The sequence below is a fragment of the Balaenoptera acutorostrata genome, chromosome 2 (assembly GCF_949987535.1).
Source record: "Balaenoptera acutorostrata chromosome 2, mBalAcu1.1, whole genome shotgun sequence".
NCBI classification, from domain to species: Eukaryota; Metazoa; Chordata; class Mammalia; order Artiodactyla; family Balaenopteridae; genus Balaenoptera; species Balaenoptera acutorostrata.
In genome coordinates this window covers 121,056,675-121,074,706 of record NC_080065.1, presented here as the reverse complement: position 1 = coordinate 121,074,706, position 18,032 = coordinate 121,056,675, and the positions used below count along the sequence as shown (strand labels likewise).

At 54.0% G+C, this 18,032-nt stretch overlaps 1 protein-coding gene across 5 annotated transcripts in view; it reads left to right on the top strand.

Annotated features, from left to right (window-relative positions):
- The window catches only part of LOC103002265 (core histone macro-H2A.1), an 80,769-nt gene extending 75,267 nt beyond the window's left edge, over positions 1-5,502 (top strand). For all 5 annotated transcript variants that reach the window (XM_057540047.1, XM_057540051.1, XM_057540048.1 and 2 more), the window contains exon 9: positions 4,726-5,502. In XM_057540047.1, coding sequence (XP_057396030.1) covers positions 4,726-4,891 — 166 coding nt within the window. In that variant the 3' untranslated portion in view covers positions 4,892-5,502. The remainder of the gene's footprint in view (positions 1-4,725) is intronic.
- The last annotated feature ends 12,530 nt before the right edge of the window (positions 5,503-18,032 follow it).

The following is an 18,032-nucleotide window of genomic DNA, read 5'->3' as shown; positions in this document are numbered from 1 at the left end:
AGCTCGCCAGGAGCAGGGACGCTTGGCGATGCCCTACACGAGGAGGGGCTCAGCACAGCTGGAGGGAGTAAATCCTCTTCTGTGTTGTGGCCCTGTGAACCCACATCTCTGCCATCAGATGGGACAGTGGACAGGCAACCAATGTGTACAGCCCCCGGCCATCACTGAGCAGGTGACCCAGGAGGGCACCAGGCGGAGGTAGCCCATGGGGTCCCCTTGCAACAGCCAGGGAAACTGAGGTCTAAGACACTTGGGAAAGGCTGTTGCAGACACAGCTGGAGAGACTTCAGGGGGAAGCTCAGACACCTTCTTAGTCTGGTCAAGGCAATAAAAAAGGTCGAAGTCTAAGATAAACTCCATGTGGGGTGGGAAGTGCTTGGCCGCAGAGAAACTTAAGACATTTGGCATGAGCACGGCTGGCAGGGTCAGGAGCCGAATGGGACTAGGAGGGGCACCCATCTCCCAGGGGAAGCAGCGTCTGCATCACCACCACTGTCGTCATTGCCATCGCCGAGCAGTACCTATTTTCCAGTGGAGGAAACTAATGCCAGGAGAGGTGAACGCCTGCTCCCAAGGGCAGCTAAGATTGAAACTGGAATCTGACTGGAGTGCAGAAGCCCTTACCCACCCTTGCTCTAATGCGCCTTGAGGAGGTGTCATCTGGTCTCATCCAGAAGGCAGACACAGTACAGCGGTAGAACAGAGTGACTGTCACAGAAGCAGTAAGCCTGAGATGGGGAGGAAGGCACAAAGACCTGGCCAAGCAGGTATGGCCGTTCAGAAGGGCTGTGGTTATTCAACAGAAGAAGCCAGCCAGCCAGCCAAGAAGCCACAAGATGAGTGAGACGCATAGGCAAGCAACTCTCCTCAAGCTGGTCAGTACTGCACCAGGGGACCCCGGCGGAGCCCCTGCCACACCACAGCATGCCAGCAGTCCTGGCCCACGGCCCTCCAAGAGAACTGGACATCGCAGACCCGGGCAGCAGCCCTCTGGGGGCCTGATGCTGACTTTGTCAGCACAGGGAAGCAGCAAAGATAGCAGCAGTCACCCAGTCCCAGCTATCATGGGGTCTGGGGTTGGGGAGGCCATTTTCCACTGTGTGGGCCTTTAGAAAGACCCTTCGAGACTACCCACTTTAGAGATGACACTGTTGATTGAGGGCTCTCTGTACAGTATTTTGTTCCATACACACAGCCTCCCCAGGTAATAAATACTTGATTAGCTACCCCATTTCACCAGGTGGGGAAGTAAGGCACAGAGACAGGGCCCAGACTCAAATCCCGTGTGACTCCAGGCCACTGCGTGTGCCACAGCTGCCCCTGTTTGGAGGGTGCAGGGCCTCTGCGTGTAAAGCACGCTTGCGAAAGCATCCACTTCTACGTTCCATTTTGTTACAAACACTTCTAACTGTGCCTACTAGAAAACATTTTTGGGACCCACCTGGAAACATCAAGAAAGCCGTCACCTCCTCCATTCCTTCCTGGTGGCTTGCGTGGTCCAGAGTGGCCACAGTCCCATGGCTGGGTCTCTTCTTTAGGCTGTGACTGCCTCAGACAGAGGGATGGGTTTGTCAACAAGAGGTTTTCCTGGAAGCAAATCATATTCACAGTTCACCCAACAGCAACCTTGAAGGACAAGGCCAGACCAGCCCAGGCTCCCTTAACAGTAGGGCATGCAGGCGTGGGCTGCAGGTCTGTGACCTTTGACCCCGACCTTTCTTCCCAGTGCAGGTTCTTAACCTTTGGGCCCACCCCGAGTGCGTGTAGAACAGTCGTTCTCAAAGCATGGTCCCCAGGCTCACCTCATCTGATTTCCTGGGCGGAGCCTGGCAGCCTGCGTTTTGGCCGGCCCTCCGTAATCCTGACAGAGGCTAATGTTGAGAACTGTTGATGTAGAGGAACAGGAACTAATGTCCCTTCAGTCAGAGTCACACATCCCTTTTCAAGGGTCCAAGGCAGAGGAATAGAAAGCTGTGGGAGAAGGTGTGTGTCAGAAGGCGCTGGGCACAGGCGGAGTGACCGGCCTGCTGCGGGTGCTCCGGGGAGGCCCTGCGGCCACACCCTGCGTCTCTGCACCGCACCACATCTCCCCTGGCTCGGGCAGAGCGGCCGCAGGGTGGCATGAGGGCAGCTCACGAAGCCCTGGCCAGGGTCAGCTCAGGCTGGGCAAACACCAGAGGAGATGGGCTGTGACCATCAGGCCACACGACAGACAGCTTGCTCTTCAGGCAAGTTCCACAGGCCCTCACCTCGGCCCGGCTCACCTGTGCAGGTGCAAGGCAGAGACGTGCAGGAGGGCACCCTTAGTGGGGGAGCTTGGGGCTGGTGGAGCATGGTCTCGGGCTTCCAGTGCAGAGGCAACTCCTCGCAGTTCTCTCAGCCCCCGCCTAGCCAGGTCGTGCCCGCAGGCCGAGCTCTGCCTGGGTCAGCGGCCCTCGGAGTCCCCGGCCTGAGCGCAGCTGCTTCCAGTGGCGGGCCGGGCCCCGCTGTCCTGCCGTAGCCTCCCAGCCCTGCCCACTCCCGCCTGTCTGCCCAGGGGCTGCCGCCTCCTCAGGCTTTCCTCACCAGGAACGAAACGAGTCCTTAGGGCAGCTCCTGTATTTACAGCAGGAGAATAAACACTTGCTCTTTGTGAGATGTTTGAAATGGGCCCTCATTCGGGTGACCCTGTGTCCGCGCTCCGCCATGGCTGGCCTGGCCCCTGCCTCAGGAGTAGGGTTGCCTGGAGGAAGGGCGGCCCCTATAAGGGTGCGAGCTGAGTGCCCCACGACACACTCACTGGAGAGGGGCCCTCAAAGCAGAAGGTCGGGTTCACTCCATCCAGCGCTTTCCAGCGCGTGTCTTGTTCCGGACAGTGTAGCCTTTGTGCTCCTTGACTCCTGTGAAAATAGTCAAGGCAGCCGAGCCAGGTGTTGTGAGGACAGCTTCTTCCCAGACTGGGCCTGCAGGCCCCAAGTGGGGATGGGTGCGAGGGGTGTCACCTGCCCTGCGGGGTCCCCACCCTCCCCACTTCCAGCACAGCCCCTCTCCCCACCACCCTCCATCCCAGCCCGCCTTTTGGTCACCCCAACTCTGCTGGTGGACGGAGCCCCAGGGTCTCCTCAGGAGGAAGCCGCCTGTCCGGCAGCCCTGTCCTGGCCGGAACGCCCCTGCAGCTCTCTCAGACTCTGACCCTGGTCTGGTTCACAGGCTCGTGTGTGCTGGCTGCCAGGCAGGAGTGCCTTGTGCCTGGGGGTGGGGGAGGCACCTGCACATGAGGGAGCCCCAACTCTAGGTCACACCCTATCTACTGCCTCCTCTGCACAGGCTAGGAACGGCCTGGGGTGACACTCTTGTCCTCTAAAAAGGAACTTCACTTCTAAAGCATCCACGAGTTGCTAGGGGTCCATTGTCAAGCTGGGTGAAGCCCTGTTTGATCAAAAACAAGTCGCAAGAATGGTTTTCTCCTTGGCTCTGAAAGGCTCTGAAAAGCCCTGAGTGCTGACAATAGAGTAAGTGTGACCCTCCAAAAGAAGCCGCTGAGGTGGTCCACAACTCATGGCACTTAGCGAGTGAGCCTAGGAGAAATCCCGCACCTGACACATTTGAAAACCTCTCACCTGGCAGCAAGTACCCCATCCGAAGGAAAGCCCCAGCCGAAACTGGCAGGTTGACCCAGCACTTCGGACTCCACTGGACCCGCAGGCTCAGGGCAGACTGAAGACTAGATCTGCTTAGGAACAAAGAAATCCCCATGGAGACCAGCCCCTCACTCTCACCCTCAGTATCCTGGACTGTAAACCGGGGTCAGTAGGGATTTGAATCCAGGGCCACTGGCTCCAAAGTCCATGTTATTTCCCCCAGACTAGGCAAGTTGACACATTCCTGCCATGGTCCTCCTGGGCCACCTGGGTCCTCCTGCACCTGCAGTGCTGACCAGGAACAGCCCCAGCACACATGGAGCAAGGAGCGCCCGTCCTTCTAGTCCCACTTTCAGATTCTTGCCTGAGTTCTGAGCCCCTGCCTCCAGAATTGCCACGTCACGTTTACTTTAAATGGAATTGTATGGGAATTCACACCAGTTTGGCTTGGAGACTGGGATGCTGTCCCTTGAGATGAAGAGCCTACTTGTCCCAGGGTCGTTCGCTGCTCACAGCTCCCCGAGGCCTGGGCCTATGGGGTGCCCAAGCTGGTGTGTGCCGGGAGGTGGATTCCTGCTGCCCATGAAATCTGAAGGCCAGTGTGAAGGATGTAACCCTCTACTTGCATGGAGGGAGGCTGGTGCTTCCTGGAGAAGCTCCAGCCTCCAGCCGTCTCTGAGGCTGAGACCCCCAGGGGGCCTTTGGGAGCCTGGGCTGTGTCTCAAGCCCCGTGCTAGTCCCGGTGATGTTGGGAAAAGAACCGTGGGCGCTCACACTGCCTGCGGGAGACTACACTCAGCCCACACGCCGCGAACCACAGATTCTGTCGCCTTGCTGGCATGCCGCCTCTCAGAGCACAGCACATTCTCCCGCGGGTCATAGTTCTCTGTCTCCTCGTTCTTCCCCTGTCTGGTGGCACTGGGCTCTCTCACGCCTGTGTACAAGCAGCCAGAGGTCGAGTACCACTTGTGGACCCTGACCCAACACGAGGCCACTGCAGCACAGAGGTCCTCGAGGGGCTCCCGGGGGGAGGAGGTGGCCGGGGACGGGGGCCTGTGGCCACCACGGCCCCCTAGTTGCTGAGCCGTCGTTCTCTCTCTTGCAGGAACGGTTTTCCGAAGCAGACGGCAGCTCAGCTGATCCTGAAGGCCATCTCCAGTTACTTCGTGTCAACAATGTCCTCTTCCATCAAAACGGTGTATTTTGTGCTTTTTGACAGCGAGAGTATAGGCATCTACGTGCAGGAAATGGCCAAGCTGGACGCCAACTAGGCTGAGGAACTGCAGAACCAGCCCGCACCGTGCCCCCGCCTCCAATTTGAAAGAAAGAAAAGAAAAAAAAAAAGAAGATTCCCTCCACTCCTAGTGGGAGGCGGGAACCCTTTCATTTTTTTCAGTTTTGCTCATCTAGGGAAAATAAGGTTTTGGTTTCCAGTTTAATTGTTTTTGACCTTCTAAAATGTTTTTACGTTAGCACTGATAGTTGACATTACTGTTGTTAAGCACTGTGTTCCAGACCGTGTCTGACTTTAGTGTAACCTAGGAGATTTTATAGTTTTATTTTAATGAAATCCTGCTTGACGCAGAGCAGCGGGGAGAGCAGTGTCTTCTACGTGGGGCAGAGTCCAGGAAGCCCATTTTGTAACCGTGTGTCGTGGTGCTTTATTGTACACCCAGTGGCATTCTTTTTACTATAATGTTCCTTTTTTTCCCCTCAAGAAGAAAAGTCATGAATTTGCAGCAGACTTAATTTTTGTTTACTTTTTGTCTTAATGATGGATTTGAAAATGAAAGATTTAAAAGGCAGAACAGAATCTGTTGTCCTTAATTATATTTGCAATTTGGAATTCGTGTGAATTGATTTAGTAAAATGTTAAACTGTTGCGACTGGTGTGTTCCAAGTTATTGTGCCCTTGAGTCCTAAGTCGGTTTCTCTCGTCACAGGATGGGGCACCTTGGGTGGGGCAGCCCACCCGCAGGAAGCACCACAGTGGCCATCGCACTCCCGGGGTGGGGAGAGCATCTTCAGGCCCTGATAAAGGGAGTTCATATAAAGTCTCTCCTTTTCATCCTTCTGAAAGGAGCACTTGGGCAAGGGTGTGATCTCCGTTTCATGGATGAGGAAACAGATGCACCAAAAGCCATGTGGGTGGCAGCTGGGCGGCTGGTACTCCAGCCCAGATCTCTAGGCCAGCTCTCTCCTGCTGTCTGCCCCCTCCCAACGATCTCTCTGGCTCATGGCTGGACCCAGAGCCCCTGGGCCACTTGCCAGATGGAGCTACAGAAGCCTTGAGCCCTCTGCTGGGGCTGTGTCGGGCCTATTGTTCCTGCAGGATGAGGCCCCTGTTGCCAGGAGCTTTCCAAAGGCAAGGTGCCACCACCAAGGCCCCCAAGACATGCTGTCACCTTTACATGCCTTCTTGCAGCCGTGGGTGTTTAGGGATGATCCCAGCTGCACCAGAGTAGCTTAATTCTGGTTACCTAAACTTGTTAGCAAGGACTTCCCTGGTGGCGCAGTGGTTAAGAATCCGCCTGCCAATGCAGGGGACACGGGTTCGAGCCCTGGTCCAGGAAGATCCCACATGCCGTGGAGCAACTAAGCCCGTGCGCCACAACTACTGAGCCTGCACTCTAGAGCCCGTGAACCACAACTACTGAGCCCATGTGCCACAGCTACTGAAGCCTGCACCCCGCAACTACTGAGCCCGCGTACTGCAACTGTTGAAGCCCACTTACCTAGAGCCCATGCTCCGCAACAAGAGAAGCCACCACAATGAGAAGCGCACGCACCGCAACGAAGAGTAGCCGCTTGCTGCAACTAGAGAAACCCTGCGTGTCAACAAAGACCCAACGCAGCCAAAAATAAATAAAAATTAAACTCGTTAGAAAAACGCAGACATTATTTGCTTTAGAAGGTACTTTCACCTTAATCTAAATTTGCCTAAAATGCACAGAAGACTGCTCTTGTCGCTTTAAAAAGAAACGTGCCTGATTCTAAAGCAGACTTTACCCAGGAGGAAATACACAGCACACTGCACATCACGGATGAATGTAAAGGATCGTTTTTCCTTTCCAAACTGTGCTTAATGAAATCAAAATAGAATTCCTAAGCCATCACACAACCAATCTTTTCAGTGTAAAAAATCTTCACATTTTTTTTCCAAGATCTTTACTGGGTATAGATGACATATCCCTACTTATTGATTAGATTTTGGCAAAAAGAGAGAAAGTTTATCATTGTCTTTTCAAGAAGATGCATCTTGGGATTAACATATACACACTACTATATATAAAATAGATAATTGAAAAGGACCTACTGTATAGCACAGGGAACTATACTCAATATTCTCTAATAACCTAAATGGGAAAAGAATCTGAAAAAGAATAGATACGTGTATATGTATAACTGAATCACTTTGCTGTACACCTGAAACTAACACAACATTGTAAGCCAACTATACTCCAATATGAAAATAAAAACAAAAACAATGAGAAGAAAAAGAAGATGCATCTTAAAAATGATATCACTCCATCAATAATATCTGCAAACTGTCTGCCTGGACAAACCATACCGAGTAGCTATTCACCCAAGAGCGTTGTTTCTGCAGGTGGAATCTGCAGCGTGTAGGGTGATGAGAAGTACACTGTGGTTACTGTGAGTTCGTGATACTGATTATTTATTGTCTGCCTGGCACTGTGTTGAGTCTCTTGTGGGTACCATTCATTCTGTCCTTGTGATAACCCTGGAGGGCAGGGTCCTTTTGTTAGAGCCATTTTACAGCTGAGAACACCGAGGCTGCCAGAGATTGAGTAACTTGTGATCACACTGCTAATGTGACAACCAGATTCAAACAACAGAAATGCTGACCACCGTGATAGGGCCCCGGACGGCACACTCTAATCAGCAGCAAAGACAGTCCATTTGGCCTTGGTGCCATTTCCAACTCAGAAACCGAAACACAGAAGGAACGGAGGTTTAAATGGCTTCTAGGTAAATGGCGTTCATTTCCTTTACTCTGGAGAAGGAACACCTTAGAAGCCAATCCTGTGTTTAGTGGAGATCGTCCACTAGATGTCGCTAAAAGGATTGGGAAGTCAAGAGAGGAAAGGGCAGCAGGTTTCTGCTCTTCCTTGAGCTTGCACAAAAGAATACATTGCATTTGTCAGGATTTGCGTGAATTATTTACCATAATCAGCTAAATGTTTCTAAACTTTCAATAATCCAGAGTGCGCTGTGCCCCTGAGATGTGGGCTCACTGAAGAAATTGTTTCCAATGAAACTGAGGGAAAGAGAGCCAACCCCCGGCCTGGGAGCCCCACCATCTCTAAACCACCCAGTCTGTTTTTAAAACTGGGATCAAAAATTGTTCTCTGATGTCAGCCTCATGTTTTCAGGGAAGAAAGAAAACAGCTCATTACTTTAAAATTAAAAAAAAAAAAAGGTATAACTGCAAGGAACCACTTGAAATATACACATACCTCAAATGAAGACAAGTTTGCAGTTAGTAAAATTTACCAGAAGTGAAATTATTCTGTGAAGGGGGAAAACTGCAGGTTCTGGAGAGGTAACAGCTGTCCCGCCCTCCCCTTTGCCTTGAGCTGTGTCAGAGGCAGGCTTGCAGTGAGGGCTGTGGAGCGGAGCCACTCCTCTGGGGCTGCGATGCAGCCTGTGATGGTGGAAGCGGCAGAAACACCCCCTCCCGCTTATTTCTGAGGATCAACCTTTGCCCTCGGCAGCTGGGCTCTGCCCTGAAAAATCCAGACGATTTCGTCAGCGTGCCTCATGAGCTCCCTTAAATGACACCTGAGATCTAACACAGCGTCATGGCTCCAACTGGGACCACACTGACAATAACAACTACTGTGTGTGTGTGTGCGCACGGCATGTGTGTGCACACAGGCGCATGCGTACGTGTGCACGGGTCCTCTACATCCATCATTTCATCTACTTCTCATGACAACCCTATGAGGTTAACCATACTATCCCTATTTTACAGATTAGAAAGGTCACACAGCTATCAGTGGTGGAATGGGGTTTGAACCCAGCTGTCTCACTCTACAAATAGAGCTCCCCCCATTCTCCCCCTGGGACTGACCTCTCCTTTGGTACATGTACCCACAAATTTTGCTCCAGTGAGGCAGGGCTTCTTGCCTATTCACTGACAAGTCCTGTGCAGCTGGCCCTGGGGGCATACGTAGAACCTGTTGGATGATAGGTGGATAGAAACGTGTACTTAAAGCAATCCAGTGGCCGAGAAAGGACTTATTGGGTGCTTACTATGAATGAAGCCTCAGATCAGGGCCTCTTGCAAAGGCAGGTGAGACACTGCTTCTGTCCAGCAGAGTGGGTGACCCACAGACTCAGCTGCTATATTGGCAGGGGCTCAGTGTGGGGAGCTGTACCCAATAGGCACTCTGAGAGTGCTCAGGGAGGCTTTCTTGGAGCAGATAACCTAGAGCCAGACTTTGTGGGAAAGGTTGGAATCTTCTAGGCCAAGAGAGCAAGGTGATAGGTGACAAGTAGCAGGGCATCTCGGCCCCAGCCGGGGAAGCTCGCTGTGTCCCTGTGCTGGGAAGCCCAGGGCTGCACCCCACTTGCAGCCAGGCAGCCATGTCAGCCCTGCCCCTGGCATGTGGAGCTGTCCATCTGTGGATGTGTTTATCTGGCAGAATTACTCCTTCCCGTTCAGGGTCAGGTGGCTGTGTTTGGTCACAGCTAGTTAGCCCTGACAGAGAAAAGGGGGCAAGAAGCAAGAAAAGAGAAGAGAAAAGGGGAAGGGGAGGAGAGGGGAGGGGGAAGGGGGGAGGGGAGGGGGAAAGGGAGGGGGAGGGGAGGGGGAGGGGGAAAGGGAGGGGGAGGGGAGGGGGAAAGGGAGGGGGAGGGGAGAGGGAAGGGAGGGGGAGGGGAGGGGGAAAGGGAGGGGGAGGGGAGGGGGAAGGGAGGGGGAGGGGAGGGGGAAGGGAAGGGGAGGGGAGGAAACAAGAGATGGGCAGTAATTTCCCTCTCTCATCCCCTCACAACCCCTGGAAATCCTGAGGTCCCACGGCTGGGCAGGTCTGTTCTTAAGTCTTGCCTTTCTGGGGAAGGTGGAAGCCTGGGCCAGTCAATTCGGAGGGCAGGTAATCCCCTTGTTTCCTTATGTGTCACTCAGGCTGCATTGTCAATCACCCTGATTGGCCCAGCTCTCATCAGAGGCCCTGGTGGCTGGGGGATGGCATGGCCCATTTATTCATTAGCAAATGCAATGTTTAATTTTCACGGCCAGGCGCCACTGGCCAGTGTTATCTTGGGAGCTGGCCTTGGTGCCGCCTTGAAGCGATCCACCTGAAGGCACTGGGGGCGGGAGGAAGGTCTGGGGCCCAACCCTGGCCGAGAAGAAAGGGAAACGCTCAATGGCAAGGGGTGAGGCCGCCTTTTCTTTGGCTTTTCTTCCATTTATAACCTGGCCCGTTGTGTTTGCTTCTGGGGGCCCCGAAATCAAAATAATATCGCATGACCCTCCTGACAGGCAAGGCAATAAAACTGCTCATTAATCCCGGCCCCCATCACCGCCCCTCCATACTCCTCAGCAAAGGTGTGTAAATAGACTGGCCTTTCCCTGACCCCTAAAAACCAACCCAGCCAGGGGCTCCTTTGTCAAACTCAGAGAAAGAGTCTCAGAAATATTCTCTCCATAGACGGCACTTTCCCCTCACTCCCATTCTCCCACCAAACTGGCCCACATCCACGCACACACTCACCCATACTCACGCTCACACGTGCACACACACACACACCCTCCCACACCCACACTCACGCACACACGCACGCTCTCATTCACCTAAGAGGGAGACTCCAGACCCTCTGTGCCAGCAGAGGCAGAATCAAGGGACATGCAGAGAGACAGCTAACTGGAACAGAATCCGCCAGGACTCAGTTTTCTGTAAAACAGCTAAAATTTCCGCTCAGAGAGGCCCTCCCTGGCCTGTTTCGCCCTCTGAATGTTCATCTTCCGCTAACACTCCCTTGAGCGTGCTTAGCGGGGGCACCCAGACTGCCCTCCAGAGCCCGCTGGGGTCCAGCACCCACAGCAGAGGGGGCACCGTCATGTGCCCTGGAGCACACGCCGCAGGTAACGTAATCACCGGGGAAGAGGCCACAGATGGTCCTGAAATCTGTCCCGGTGTTACCAGTTAAAGGTCACGGTCTGGGCTGTGGGTTTATGACGACACTGCAGGGAGGGTAGAAAGCTCACAGTCCCAGAACGATACCCCCCAAAGCTTCTTGTGTCCAAAGCCCAGAAACCAGAGCTACAACCTCTACACAGAGGAACACGGCCCTAGAACGCATGTAAGCAGGTCATGTGTGCCTTGCTGGCAGGAGTCCCTTCCAGGCCTGAGCTCTTGGGCAGGCCACCACCATAGCTGGCCCAGGTGGGTCCCCATACTCGACCTTCTTGACACATCCACCTATGCACCCCATGCCCAGTCTGGCTGGGAAACCTGATATTTCTGTACCTTGAAACAACAAAGCTTCCTAAGCTTAGGAGAATAAATTAGAGTTGAGTTCAAGTAGGCTCAGCTGCGGCCGATGGGCAAATTGATTTGCTTCCCATCTGGGAGATTAAATTCCACTGCCCCAAAATGGCAGCAGGGTAATGAGCTGTCAGTCAAACAGTGCAGAGCCGGGCTGGGCGCGTAATTGAACCCTGGCAGCTCCTTATTAGGGTCCCCGCAGGTCCTGGCTACGGATTCCCACCTTGAGGCGGCCTCCGAGCCCCAGGAGAGGACGCACTTACTTGGCGCTGCTACACATCCTCTGGAGGGAAATGTCACGTTGGGCAAGGGGGTGGCCCACTTCAGGGAACTTTGACTTAGCCAAGTATGTACGATGTGCGTGTCAACAGCCACTGACGGCCCCTTCAGGATTTAATTATGGGCAAATCCAAACACCTGGGAGGATGCTGCCAGCATCCATTGAGATGACACCCGGGGACCTCGCTTCCCAGGGGGCCCTCTCCTGAACCCTCCACTGCCTTATGTGTCCCCAGCCACCCCTAGGGCTTCTCAGAGGACAGCACGCTGAAACCACACCCCACTCAGCCCTTTCTAGCATGCAAGACCTGCACACACACTGCTGGTTCAGTCCTCACAGTGCCCGGGGTGATTGTCAGTGTCTCCATTTATAAAAGGGATAAGGAAATGGGACCCATGGAAGTTTAGAAGCTGCCTTCAAAGTCTACAAAGGCCTGGGAATCGAGGAAGGCTGGTCGTCCTCTCCAGCCTCCCCTTCCCATCTGTGCCGACTCTGTTTCAGGCCACTCCTATCTTGCTTTCAAGATTTTGCATGTGTCAGTTCCTCAGCCTGGAACACGCTACTGCCGCCTTTTTGTAATCCTGCTCAATCCTTCAGGTCTCTGCTCTTAGACCTCCCTTCCACCGCCTCCAGGAAGCCCTCCCTGACCCCGCTGTCCAGCCAGGTATCTTCCCTCAGTGTAGCCTGAACACCCACCAGTCACAGCACTGTACCTACTGGACAGCTCTCATGTGCTGACGTGGCTGTCTCCCCATCAGATAGCAAGTGCCATTCATTCTCATACATTCCCTGAGCCTCTGGGCCAAGCACTGTGCTAAGCTCTGGATGTACAGCAGTGAGAAAGTAGAGAAGACTCCACCCTCCACGAGGCCAGGGACCAGGGCCCCTGCACCCTGCAGCACCCTCGGTGCCTCGCCCAGAGGGTCTGGGACAGAAGAGGGGCTCTCTCTCAGGGCTGCATGAATCACTGGTCAAGCCGAGCCTGCTGGGACCTCGAAGGCCAGTCATCAGGCAGAGCGCCTGACTCAGAGGAGGCAGTGGGAAGAACGGGGCGAACGTGGCCATTCCTGACACTCTGGTTCTGTAGAAGTCAGCCAAGGGGTAACACCCCGCTGGCTCTCTGGCTTCGTGTGGGTACAGAGAGGCTTCAGAGTGAAGTCTGATGTTGGCACTAAGCCTCAGCTTGGCACCAGCTTGCCACACTGCTAACCACAGCCTGGATCTCATGGCATCTGGTGCTTCCGCTTCCCCTGGCTCTTGATTTGAAAAGGGTGTGGACATGGAACCTTTCCGGCTAGATGCTAAATCCACAGTATCAATAAAAAGGGAAAATAGTGGAAAATGTGTGCAGGAGAAACCTCGGCATTATGGCAGCCGAGAGCCCTTGCCTGTGTACCAGTGAGGCTGGGGGCACACATTTTATAGGCCAGGGTATTAACCCCAGGGCAGGTGTCCTTGATGGGCCACTGGCAGCATTTCCTGGTGACCCGACATACAAGTCTGAGTCAGGAAGCTTCTCACAGCCCCAGCCCCGTAACAGGAGGACCAGGTCCTGCTGCCAGCTCAGTCCAAGGCCTAGATTCTGGCTCCGCCACAGGGAGAGAGAGGCTGTGATCACAAGCACATGGCACATGTTGGCCCTGGTGAGTCTCCAACATGCCCCGGATGGGATGTGTGTCCGACCCTGTGCTGCCCAGACCACCATAGCACAGGGCAGAATCACAGTGATGTAGAACCTTTGAGACCCTGTCCGCCACCTCCACACTCAGGTGGAAAACCACAATAACAACACAGCCAGAGACGCGACCATGCGTTGAGAAGTGGCAGCGGTGTGAATGCTAGGAACACCAAGAAGCCTGCATGCGTTCTCTATCAACCCTTCCTAATGACCCTGAAAATGAACATGATTATCCCCTCTCTAGGTGAGAGAGCTTGGATCAGAGAGGTGAAGTGACCTGGCCAGGCCACAGAGCATGAACCTGGCAGAACAGGATTCAAAACCAGGAATGAGTCACTCTGAAGTCAACTCTTGCTCATTCTAGTACACTGCCTCCCAGTGGCCGCAAAAGGTAAATTATCCCATTTCACAGATGAGGAAAAGTGAGGAGGGGATCAGCGCCTTACACGATGCCACAGAGCCTGGGAAAGGCCGGCCTTGGACGTCCTCCTGGGCCTCCCGGGTAGAGATCCAGGGCTCTGGCGAAGCCCGAACTGACGCAGGAAGCAGCACTGAGCTCTGCTCCTCCGAAGGGTGGGGACCCAGCCGGGGCCTTCCAGTAATTAGTGGGCTTAGTTAAGACCAAGTCGCGCCGTTCCTGGGCCAGGACTTGTTTTTGTTCCCAGGCGAGGCCCTCGCAGGAAGGCCAGGCGCACGTGCGCAGCCCCATAAATCCAGCCAGCGTCGCTCATTACTACGTTCCGCTTCACGACTCCTCCGCCCCAGCCGCTCGGGCTTCGCGGGTGCCGGGCCTCCCTGCAGCCGAGCTCGGCCGCCCTGCACTGCCCGCAGCCCAGACATGAGCTCATCCAGCGCACAGTGTGTGAGGAAGTGGCTGGCAGCGCTCTCGGCTGCGAGGGGAAAATGTGCCCATTAAGGCTGTCAGCTGTCAGCCCCCCACCGATACACCCCGCCCTGCCGCGGCAGGACCACCCCACTCCGGGCCCTGCCCACCCTCCAGTTCACGCGGAGGTGCCCCCATGGTGGGGCCTGTCCACTCCGGGGGTGTGTGGGCGCCGAGAGTGGCCGCAGGAAGTCGAAGCAGGGCAGGGAGGACTTGGGTGGTGGGAGAAGTGGGATCAGAGACAGCGGCCCTGAGCACCGTCCTGGCTTCAGCGACTGACCACCGCCCTGTGGTCCCTTGACCCCTCCGACCCTCCATCCCTACAGCTGTGCGATGGGAAGCTACACCTTGTCCTGGCCAGGAAAGCACTGCTCTGCAGCCCATGACCTTGAGCCTCTGTACTTTGGTGTCCCGTTAGTACAAAACCTGGCTGGTCCTTTATCTTTGTGGTCTGAGGAACTGCTAGGGGATGAAGCGCTGACAAGTCACCCCACCTCTTGTGGGCGTGGTCTCATCTGTTCAAATAGAGTTGGCAGCACACTGTCAGGGACATGTGCTTAATCAAAGTGACCTACTTCTTACTATTGCTCTGATTCCCATAAAGGTTAGAAGCTATGTACCTGTCATGGCTAGAATCCAAACTCTGGCTATGGCCAATGTTTGACGGTAGCCAGCTAGCTCATCTCCATGTGAGTCAAGTTCAAGGGAACCCGGCTGGGTGGTTATCAATACCGTGGTCCATTCTAACCCAACATTGATTGTATGTGGCTGAGAGGCTGGAGTCATCGGCGAGCCCTTCCCCACCCTGTGCTATCACAGCTCAGAGAGGAGCTGGGCAATGCCCAGTTTGGAGGGAACCTTCTAGAACTGTGCTGTCCAACACAGTAGCCATTAGCTACATGTGGCTATTTAAATTTAAATTAATTAAGACTAAATAAAATTAGGAATTCAGTTCCTCATTTTCACGGTCACATTGTAAGTACTCAGCAGCCACCACATTGGGCAGCTCTGTTCTAGAACATCAGTCCAGGGAGCCCTTCTGAGCAACACCCCAAGGTTTTCATACCATTTAACTTAGCGTATGGAGCAAAAACCATGGCCAGGGCATTTCCACCAGCAAATGCTTCTATGTTACCTATAATGACAATGACAGTGACTGATCAGCATGGTGGAAACAGTAATATCCATGTACTGATCGTTTCTAGGTTCCAGGCACTGTGCTGCATATCTCACACTCATTATCACATTTAACCCCACCTTCTAAATCCTCTACAGTTGGTGACATATCTCCATTTTACTCAAGACAAAATGGACTCAGGAACTCAAGCAAGGTGTAGTGGCAAAACTAGCTCCAACTTCAAAGCCAGCCTCCCCTCAGGTGCAGATCTCAGTCACACCTTCTCCTGTGCTTTGACTAGAGTTGCACCCAGAGGGATGCTTGCTCTTTCCAAAAGGTGCCAGTTCTCTTCCTGCCTTTCACTTAGCTCTGAACTTTTCTTCCTCTCAGGAAAGCTCAGACTTGTTTGTGAAGGCCCCTCCTGGCCACTGGGGCTGCCCTGGCCCCATCAGCCACCCTAGTTCCTAGAGGGGCCTGCTCACTGGGCCCACCCGGGGCCAGCTACCATGGGGGCAGCCCATGGATGAAGGCCCCAGCTGTGCTGCCAACCCCCTTCAGGGAGCGTGGGCTTCTGCAGGGTCAGGTCAGCAGGGTTAAAAGGGACACCAGGTGTCAGGTGGACACCCCAGTGTATGCACCTCTGAGCAGGCGGTGTTCCTGCTCCAAGCCCTAGCTGTGGCGCACACCAAGGCGCGGAGAGCAGGACAGGGTGACGGCAGCCAGGCCCTTGGAGTGAGCCCCAGCACCTTCAGTCACTTGTCTATGGTCCATTGAACAAATGAACGCCAGGCACTGGGCTCAAACAGCCTGCGGGCCTCAGGCAGCCCCCGCATCGGGACCCTCTGCCTGCTGGCATGTGTCCACTGCAGTCATGCCAGCTAAACCAGGGCTTCCAGGCTTCGAGCTGAAGCAACATCCTAAATGGGATCACATCCCCGTGCTGGAGGCCGAGCGATGGACCATGCCCTCCCCAGGGCCCGAGCCTACGTGTGTCTTGCTGAAGACCTAGGACTCTGGTTTAAGAGCCTTTTTATAGATTCCTATAAAGGAGAAAGTGAACTTTTAACATGTTTGCACTCCACTAAGTCAATACACATGAAAGGGACAACAGCCGAGCTTCCTCTGCGCAAACGAGGTCCAGCAGGGCTGGAGGGTAGCATGGGTGCCACCCAGCTACTGCAGGCATCTGTGGCTGCTTCTCCTCACCCCGGGACTGGAGCATGGCCCCCAATTAGCAGGCCGCTGTCCACCAGACCATGGGCGGGCACTCGTGATTCCGGAAAGCCCTCCCTGGCTGGGCTAATGGGTGGCTCCTGCCCTCACTCAGCCAAGACGGCCCCCCAGACGCACGGTTTTCATGAGAAGATTTAGAGGAGGGGAAATGCGGAAGCTGTAAAGTTTTACTAGGAATTCTCAACCATCCTCCTTTGGCCCCGACACTCACGCTGCCCTTCATTTTTAAGAGAGCTTCCTTTCTGCTTTGAACTTACCCCTTAAATCTAAGCACCCCTGTGCCTGCCTCCAGGATCCAGGATCCAGCCTCAGACTCCAGAGATGCCCGCCCAGGAGGAAGAGGGCGAGAGAGCTTGGGCATCCCAGAAGGCCTTCTCCTGCCCAACCTCGCCCTGGAACAATCCCCAAGGATGCCGTCTGCCTGCCTGCCATCACGCCAAGGTCACAGGAACCAAGGTTTCACGCCTGAGACAGGACACATCTTGGGTCAGGTTTGCAGACATGTGCACAGCTGTCTCTCTGTTCACTCATTTGCATGAACATTTGCATGTGTGCAAGGCCTCCTGGGCACTTGGTGGGCATTAGCTCAGTGGTTAAGAAAGCAGACATTTGAGGCAATTCCTGGGTTCGAGTCCCAGCTGTGCCACTTATTAGCTGTAACCTTGGGTGGGTCACTTAGCTTCTCTGAGTCTATAACTAATCTCTAAAATAGGAACAGTGGGCTTCCCTGGTGGCGCAGTGGTTGAGAATCTGCCTGCCAATGCAGGGGACACGGGTTCAAGCCCTGGTCTGGGAAGATCCCACATGCCGCGGAGCAACTAGGCCCCTGAGCCACAATTACTGAGCCTGTGCGTCTGGAGCCTGTGCTCCGCAACAAGAGAGGCCGCGATAGTGAGAGGCCCGCACACTGTGATCAAGAGTGGCCTCCACTTGCCACAACTAGAGAAAGCCCTTGCACGGAAACAAAGACCCAACACAGCCATAAAATAAATAAATAAATAAATAAATAAATAATTTAAATAAATAAATAAATAAAATAGGAACAGTGATACCCCCTGCCCCAAACACACACACACCCACCATGAGGTTGCTGTGAATATTAAATGCCATGGTGCAAGCACTCCATAAATGGTAGCTTAGAGCCTAACAGCTCTGAGAGGAAGACACCAGTCTCCCCTTCTGGAGAACGAGGGAAGTGAGAAGGTTAATCGTCGTACCCAAAGTCCCATGGGAGGAAGAGACTGAACTGCGTTTAAGTCTCAGGTCTTTCAGACTCCGAAGGCCACGACCATGAACTCTTTACTACAAAACACCCTAGGCTTGAGAGCCAAGCACGCCCTTCAATCAGTGAGAAATCAAGAAACTTTGCTGAAGTTTTGTAATCAGCAACTCTACAAAGGAATCATTTTCATTTCAGCCCCATGGTTTAATTCTGTTTCTTAGTTTGAGCTGGCGATGGTGGGGGGTTAGTGGTGGTATTATAATGTTTTCAGTGCTTAAGCAAGTCAGTCTAGTGTGGGGGGCCAGTTTACTATCTGCTGCAGAAAATCAAACCCTTACTCCACGGGCAGTTAACTAACCACGGCTCCGAGAGGCCAGGCCCTGCAGCATCCCAGCCGTGGAGGCCAGGCCGACAGAAGTCCTCTGGCTGTGCGCTCAGGGTGGGAGGGGTGGGGAGGGATTGCAGGTAGGAGTCAAGGCTGCCTG